Source organism: Haemorhous mexicanus, chromosome 4 (genome assembly GCF_027477595.1).
Source record: "Haemorhous mexicanus isolate bHaeMex1 chromosome 4, bHaeMex1.pri, whole genome shotgun sequence".
NCBI lineage: Eukaryota > Metazoa > Chordata > Aves > Passeriformes > Fringillidae > Haemorhous > Haemorhous mexicanus.
Genome location: NC_082344.1, coordinates 75,534,474 through 75,543,127, shown reverse-complemented (window position 1 = coordinate 75,543,127; position 8,654 = coordinate 75,534,474). Strand labels below are relative to the sequence as shown.

The following is an 8,654-nucleotide window of genomic DNA, read 5'->3' as shown; positions in this document are numbered from 1 at the left end:
GGGTGTCAGGGGAGAGACACCAGCACACAGCTCCAGACAGCAATGTCCTGATTTTCTGCAGACCAAATGCCATGCTGGTAAATCTGATATGGCCAAAGAAGATGGTCTTCAAGTCCCTTCCAACCCAAATTATTCCACGATCCTATAGCACCTGGAGATGTCCCAAAACATGTTGAAATGAAGAAGCCATGACATCAAGATATTCTCAGGGGCAGTGGTTTGTTCCCCCATCAGGCAGCAAACATCTCTTTGCTCCATCCACTGCTGGAAAAGCCAAAAAGGACTTGAGCAGTGACCTCCACCAGCGCCAAAATCCCTCCTTGCATGGAGCTAGTCTGTAAATAGAACATCCAAAAAATCCTTTCCATTTCCTGGTCACTCTCAGCCCCCTCTATTTCTTAGCCAAACTCTTCATTTACAAAGAGCAGTGGCTATAACAAAACAAGTCTGGGTAACTCAGGGTCAGCACTGCTATTTTTTTGAGACGTTTCCTGTGCTTGCAGGATCTTGGTGTGTTGTGTCTCCATCACCTCCTGCATCTCCACCCTGTGTTTGATGGGTGTGTGGTGCCAGATTCAGGGTGGTATAAACAAGCAGATCTCAGCTTGTTGGAGTAACTCACCCTTTTGTTTTCTTTGACCTGGGGGCTGCTTTTTTCTGTGGTAAGAATAAAACAATAATTTCAGGGCAGAGGAAATTTTAATATCTCTCCTCCTAAAATAGCACTAGAGAAGAATGAAGATCTTCTAGCCTGAAGAACTTGGATAGATGGAGTAGGAGGCTTTTTATAGCCATCATCATTTATTACTTAATTTTCCTTCCCCAGGTAAAAGTGGGAAACTTTTCAAATGGTCTCATTTTATTCCTTTCTCTTGCTATTCATAAATTTTTCAGTAAGAGCTCTGTAGGCAGCAAGTCCATTCTCTGAGTGAACATCCATTGCCTGGAGGGTGGACTCCTCTGAAACATTCATGGGATCCCATAAATACAACAGGATCTCAGAAATCTGATCAAAAAGGAAGAAAAACAGTTCTTATGAAGCACAGCAAGGGACTACCGTGTTTGTTTACCATGCAAGCAGAGCACAATTCATGTTTTCTCTCCAAGAAATCAGAATTATTTCCTTAAAATTGCTGTTGCAGTAGGAAAATAGCTCCTTGATGCTACAGGGGGATAAGGAAAAAGCAAATTGAAAGCCCTAAAGGATGGATCCTTGGCTCTTAGGATGCTGCAGGTGGGATTTGTGAGTCATAAAGCTTTTCTGTTTGGATTTATTTGGAGCTGCTGACTCTGGGGTTATTTCTGGGGTTGCCTTTGCCCATCAGGGACGGAGACAGGTCTTCCTGGGGTTCCACCATCCTGGGAAGTTCTGCAGGATGGCTCATGGATGGTTCCTTGGCATGCACCAGGACATCAAAGCCATCCCACAGCCCACATTCCCAGCAGCCAACGTTTCCATGGGGAAGGGTTGTGCAGGTCCCAGTAGCATGGGATGTTCCCATAAATCTTTAAATAAAATTCAGCCTCCAGCCTCACTGAGCAACCATCAGGGTGGGAAGTTTAGGCATTCCTCATGGATGGGGGAGTAAAGAACCTCTCCAGGCACACATCTCAGGGTGAACAGCTAATTTTGGCCTCTCTGTGTGTACAACATTGTTTTGTCCAGCAGGGATTTGCTATAAATAACCAGGTATCCAGGGAAGAGGGTGTGCAGGCAGCTGTCTCCATGGGGAGATGCCAAAGCTGAGGTACCCAAGCTGAAATCACAGCGAGGATGAGCAGACTCAACCCACATCTGCTCTTTGCTTTTGGACAACATCTGGGTCAGGAGGACCCACCAAGCAAGGAACATCATCAGCAGCTTTTCCCCAAACCACTCTGCCTCCCCTCTTCCTCTCTTTGGGAATTGTTGTGGGTTTCATTCAGCTTCTGCAGCCCTCAAAACGTGCAACAATGGTGGGATAGGGAAGCTCAGGAAGCTGGAGAGCAGGAACAATAGCTGATGTCATGTTCTTTCCCCTTCCACCTCACCTCACTCCTTCTCCAGGAAGCCTGACCTCTCTGTTGGGTGTTTTCCAGGTTGTTGACCTGATTTGTCATCCCAAGGGAAATACAAGGCTGCAGGCCGCAGCAGTGGTGTGAAATATCTCCTCTTGTTGGCTGAAAGAGTTTTGGGGGCAAAATGTCCCTAAATCCCCTCCTGGGCATATCCCTTTTCCCTCTCCTCTCCCACCATAGCCTTGCTGTGTTCCTGGGGCTTTGGAGTGCCTGGGCAGGCTCACGGAGATGAAGAGGAGATGGAAGAGAGGAGATGGAAGGAGCCAACATGGCACTCAGATGTTGAAGGGAAAGGTTGTGCTGTCAGGACATGTCTCCTTCCTTATGTGGGTGTTGGATGTAGAGGGGGCTTGGGAAAGGCTCCTGAAAGCTGGTGGTTCATGGACTGGCACGGGACAACCAGCTGGAGCTCTGCAGGAGACTGTCCCACTCAGCAAAGGACAAGAGAAGCAGGAGGGATGCATTTGAGGATCCTTCTAGAGGGAAGCCAAGGGTTTTTTAGCAATCCTATCCACTTTCCTTCCAGGCCTTCAGCTCCTGTTGCTGATGCTGCCTTAGCAAGCTCAAAGCGTGTCCAGGGGCTCAAAAAACAGGAAGAATTTGGGATTGGGATGGTGCCAGCTCCTTGTCAGCACAACCTGTGCCGTGGGGACTTGTCTGTGCATGGAACCATCAAAATTTTATCAAGGGCAGCTAAAATGCTTCCCAGTGGCTGCAGGGCAGCTGGGCCATGGCCCAGAATATTTGTTTATCTTGTCTTTTTGCTCTGTGGCACTGAGCAAAGTCCGATTTGGTTTTAGGGAAAAAAAGGAAAGAACACTTTGGAACGTGCTTTCACCTGCGCCAGGTTAAAAGCGAGGTGGGAGTGAGAGCCCCTGAGTGTTCCCCACTGGATTGGGGTCCTTTGGGAAGGGAAAAGGAGCTTGCTCCAGGCAGCCCCATGTCTCCATCACATCCCAAAGCTGCAGATTTGGGGCTTCACACTGCTGCTGGCAGATACTGGTGTAATTAAAATAAGATGCAGACAAGGGGTCTTATCCCACTCTCCACCAGGGATGAGGAGCTGGGGGGATTAATGGTGCAGGGAGCTCGTCACAGATTAGCACTGGGGGATGGGGATTAACATTCTGGGGGGGGGAATGAGAGCCTCCAGAGCAAATTCAGCTTTCCTTGATGCTTACTCAACCTCTAGTCCTTCCCCCAGGGGTGGGTGGTAAGGCAGGAGCACGCAGGAGGAGCAGGATGTGTTCCCTCAGCTGAGGGATGTGTGAGTAGTGGGTTTCAGCCATGTGCCCCTCAAAGCCTGGCTCCAGATCCTTCCCTGCATTGTGATCACCCCAGTCCTTCAGAAATCCCTGCAGGTTTTCTGTGCAGGACCCAAAATCCCTGCTCCTGCTCCCTGGAAGCTGGGGGTGCTGGCTCAGTTGTTTGGCAATGGTGACAACAGTGAAATAGGAAAAGGGAAGGTTGGGGAAAGGGTGTCAGAGGCCAGGCAGGGCTGGGATCTCTGGGCAGAGCAGGACAAGGCAGAGGAGGCAAAACTCCCTGAATTTCTGGTGTAAAGAGAACAAAGGGTGTCTGTAAGGATGGTTGGGCAGGTTATGAGGACATAGCCAAGCACAGAGGGGTGCTGGTTGGAAAGGGGGGTTATTTTTGGGGGATAACACAAAAAGGACCATGTGGGGTGCTGGTGACACCCATGGGGTCCCTTGGGGAGTGCAATGCTGGGGTGACACGGTGAGCCAGGGCTGTAGGGTGTTTTTGGGGACAATACTTTGGGGACACCAGGGTGAATCAGTCTGTGGAGCTCCAGGACACACCATCCCTCAGGGCTCTGCGGGATCTCGGGGGTCTCCGTGTCCCCCTGCTCCTCAGGGCTCCGTGTCACCCCTCCCCAGAGGCTTTTGTGTCACCCCTTCTTGGGGGGCTCCGTGTAACCCTTCCCCAAAGGTTTCAGAGGGTCTCAGGGGTCCTTTATTCCCCTTCCCTGGGGTCTCAGGAGTGCCTTGAGTCCCGCTCCCTGGGGTCTCAGGGGTCCCTTGTCCCCCTCCCTGGGGTCTCAGGGGTCCCTTGTCCCCCTCCCTGGGGTCTCAGGGGTCCCTTGTCCCCCTCCCTGGGGTCTCAGGGGATCTCAGGGGTCCCTTGTCCCCCTCCCTGGGGTCTCAGGGGGTCTCAGGGGTCCCTTGTCCCCCTCCCTGGGGTCTCAGGGGTCCCTTGTCCCCCTCCCTGGGGTCTCAGGGGTCCCTTGTCCTCCCCCCCGCCTACCCGGGGACTCCCTGGCATCGGACGAGCCCACCCCCCATCCTGGGGGGGGACATCAGCAGCGGTGGGGGCTGGACGCGCCCAAGAGCGGGGGGGGGGGGGGGGGGGTGTGAGGGGTGTGTGAGCAGGGGGCTGGACTTGGACGAGCCCATTCCTGCCCAAGGGGTGATCAACCTCATGCCCGCTATATTTACTCCAAGCTAGGGCCGGTATCCAAGAATTCCCAACCTCACTTCCTGCGAGACGAGATAAAACTCAGGATAAATCTTGGGCGGACAGAAAAGCTGGGAGCGGCGGGACCGGAGCGGGTGTGCCATATCCTCCCCCCCCGGGCCGAGTGGTGCGCGCGGCGCGGGGCGGGGCGCAGGGCCGCAGTGGCGGAGCCGCCCCGTCGCTCGGGCGCATCGCGGTCGCCATGGCGCTGTGCGGCCGCTCCGCGCTCCTCCCGCCGCCCCCGCGGCACCGGCCCCGGCCCCGAGCCCCGGGGCCCTTCGTCAGGTACCGCAGGGGACAGTGGGGAAGGCGAGGAGAGGGGTGACAGCCAGCGGCAGGGCTGCGCTGAAGGGGCGGTGGGGTGGGGAAGGGGTGTGCGGGGTGGGGGGGGTCTGTTGGAGGGGCGCTGAAGGGGGGGTGTGGAGGGTTTTGATGAGTTGAGAAGGAATTTGGTGTGCGAGCAGCTGAGGTTTTCGCAGCCGTGGCGCTGCTCGTGGAGAAAATAGCGTTAAACGCCTGTTTGGGGGCGTTGGGGTGCGAGGGATGGGGGGCGCAGGGCTTTGGAGGCGCTGAAGTGCGCTGGAATAGAGGGGTTGGGGAGAGGTTTTAAGCCTTAGGATGGGGTTTAGAGTGGTTTGATTTGGGAGAATTTGCGGTGTTCGCAGGGCTGAGGGGGCTGATTTGGGGTACAATAGGGTTTAACACCTATTGGAGGCGTTGGGGTGGGAAGGATGGCGGTGGGACAGAAGGGATGGGGCATCAAGGAGAGATTTTCCGGCGTGCCTCGGCGCTGAGCTGTGCGGTCGGATTTGGGATCATTAAAGGGATTTTGGGGGGCTGGAGCTGCATGTGAGGGGCTGGGAACGAGAAAGAAAGGATTGGCCATGCTGGGGACAGGTAGATTTGGCAGGTGGCTACCGGGAGGGAGGTACAGGCCGGCAGACAGGGGCCTGATGTGACCTTGTGGATGGAGGGATTGTCAAAGGCGAGTCGTGCTGGAGGAGGTGTGTGGGTGAGGAGCAGCAGGACATCACGGGGGGCTTGGAGCGGGGCTGCTGTGCACAGAGTGGCTTTGGGGTTGTGCTTCTGTAGGGGATAAACCTGGGACTGACTTGGGAGAGGTCAGCATGGGCTATCTTGGCAATAAAAGAAAAAAAAAAAGGGCTTGTGAAAGGCAGGAAAAGTGAATTTTAGGGTAGGGATGGCTGAGGTTTGGGAGGGGCTGAGGGATTATGGAGAGAAAGAAGAGGTTGTATTTGTATGGGGGGATTTGTGGATACAAAGGTAATAAAATTTCCTGAGCTCTGAAAATATGTTGGATAGGGCTTGACAGGAGCTGGGGTGTGGGGACATGTGAGATGGTGGCATTGGCTCTGTGGGAGCTCAGGTGTCAGCTCAGGTATCCTTAGGTTGCCAGAGTTCTGTTTCCTTTTGGAGACTTAAGGTGCACCCATGTGTATGATGCTGCAACCCATTATTTAAATGGTTTGAATAGAGGAAACAGCCTCAAGGTGTGCCAGGAGAGGTTTAGGTTGGATATTAAGAAATATTTCTCTGCTGGAGGGATTGTCCAGCACTGGAACAGGCTGCCCAGGGCAGTGGTAGAGTCTCCAGGTATTTAAAAGGCAGTTAAAAACCATTTTTGTGGTGCTTAGTGACGAGGTTTAATGGTGGCTTTGGCAGTGCTGGGGTAACAGTTGGACTCGATGGTCTTGGAGAGCTTTTCCAGCCAAAATGATTCCATGATTCTGTTTTATGGGACCACAAAGGACAACCCAGGAACTGAAGTGCTTGATGCTTTCAATAGTTGCAGCACAATACATGGAAGTATTCAGCAGTGGGAAGCCAGATAATCAGGGAAGGGAGACCTTGCACGTGAATTGCAGACAAACACTTGGCCAAGCTACCTGCCTCTGTGCTTGCTGGAGATTTTCAATTAAAAAACAAACAAACACCAAAACCGAGCAGCTTTTTATCTTAAGTACGAGGGAACAAAAGCATTTTCACTTTTTGGATGATTTGCCAGTGAAAGGAGGAATTCTGCAGTGAGAGAGAGAGAGAGAAATGGAGGTTGTTCTGCTTGCTTGAAACACGTGAACATGGCTGGTTATGTTCCCTCTCTCCCTTTCTGAATTGAAAATAAGGCAGAAGGAAAAGTGACCTTTTCAAATATTTTTTTCACTGAATAAATTAATATTAATTTTTTAGCAAGAGCTTAGTATTTCTTTAGAGCTGTGAAGTATCTAAAAATTCATGATGGGTAACGAAATGCCAAGATGGTTAAAAAAAAAATGCTGAAAGAGAAAATGGTTTCCACTCAAGCCTTCCTCTTCCTGAGTGATTTTTGTAATCTGAGACCCTGTTTTAGAGTTGTCATGAGAACATTCAGACTCTCTGAACATCTGCAAGCTTTTGAGCTCCACTGGGAGATGCAGCCAGCAACTGTAATTTGGTGCATTTGTAGGAGCCATGTAATCTGTTAATTTTTTTCCTCCTTAACATTCATTTCTTGTGCAGTTCTTTTTAGAATTTTTTTTATTGTCAGGCCAGATGGAGGCCAGTGTTTGCAATAAATTTCCCAGGCAGTCAGCAGATAGCAGGCAGTTAATAAAAATAACTTAAAACAAAACAATCTGTTACCCTCCCCCCGCTGCCCCCGAGTTCCCAAACAGGAATGGAAAAATTCTTCAGACTATATAAAGACTAGAGAAAGAGGCAGAGATAATTCCTGGAGTTCTTCCACATGCTTGAGAGTTTTGGTCTGCCATGTGGCACCTTGGGAGCTGGCGACCCTCAGCATTGTAACAAGTAAAGAATAGGTTTGGAATAGAAAGAAAAAATCCCTTAAGTGAGAGAGGAGTGCTGCCCAAAAAAGGGGAAGTTTTTTTGGGGGGTGATGTCATCTTTCCTGTGCCTGTGTTTGGTGGGGAATGAGTGTTTTCCTTGTGAATGCAGGCATTTCTGAACAAAATTCCTAAGAGGTGCTTGTTTTAAATATCTGCATCAGAAAGTCAATGCAGATTTGTTCTATTTCAGAGCACTCTGCACCCACCCAATCTGAATTACCTTTATGTAAAACAGAGGAAGCAAATCCTCATTATGCTGGTAACATAAAACAGATGAGTTCTCACCATGTCTCCATGTGGGGAAATGCAGAATGAGTCCTTGGGTTAATTTTTCTGTTGTCTCTTCCTCTGTGCTTAACATTCTCCTGCTCTGAACTGTTCTGTTGTTAATCACATCATGGTTAAATATGTGCCTTTTTTTTTTTCCCCATGAATGGGGTATTTGGGAGCACGGGACCAAAGAGTTGTTGTGCTTTCCCAGCCAGTTTTTGTAGGGGACTTGCCTGTGATGAAAGATTACCAAATTTTTCTGTGCCTGTGTGTTCCTTATGTAATTATGCTGAGGTTCAGGATTTTGTAAGAGCACAGTTGCACTGGAATTATTATTATTTTTTTTTTTTTAAGGAATGTGCTGTATTTTAGCAATGCAAAGAGAGAGCTGATTTAACTTGAAGTACAGGAGGAAAAAAAGAGAAACAACCCCCATTCCTTGAATATGGATGATTTTGTGCCACCTTAGGGAACCTTAGGGAAATAAGAATGCTTAGGGTCTGCAGCAGTGAGAATTGAGGGGTGTGCAGCCATTTGGTTGATGGGAATAGAGAGGAGGAAGAAGGGAAATTTGCCAGGGAGAGGAGCAGAGCTTTGGTGTGAACCTTTCAGCTGGAATTCTCCCTTTGTGATCATCTCAGCATCTGATTTGGAGCTTTGTGGCTGCAGAGGTTCTGGCCCAGGAATGAGCCCTGAAGGTGAATTTAGTCTTGAGGTGCTGAAAATCAGCTTTGATTTCTGCCCAAGTGCCAGGCAGTGCCCTGTCCTTTAATCACAGAGTGAGTGAGGGCAGAATAATCACCCTGGAGCTGCTGCTCTTTGTCACTTTTTCAATTATTGTCATTTTCTCAGCTGATAATATTTTTGGAAGGGAATAGTTGATGCTCTCCATAATGTGCTGCAGCATAAGAAAATGAAAACACAGACATGGTTTTTGTAATTCAGCCTGTTAAAGAGAGAGAACATCAAGGCTGAGGGCCTGGCTGATGGGCAACCCATCATTTA

The 8,654-nt window shown here is 50.1% G+C and overlaps 1 protein-coding gene across 1 annotated transcript in view; it reads left to right on the top strand.

Moving 5' to 3' along the window:
• Nucleotides 1-4,704: 4,704 nt before the first annotated feature.
• The window catches only part of DNAAF9 (dynein axonemal assembly factor 9), a 73,125-nt gene continuing 69,175 nt past the window's right edge, over nt 4,705-8,654 (top strand). Inside the window, 1 exon segment of the mRNA XM_059845471.1 lies at nt 4,705-4,818. Within this exon segment, the coding sequence (XP_059701454.1) occupies nt 4,736-4,818 (83 nt within the window). The 5' untranslated portion in view covers nt 4,705-4,735.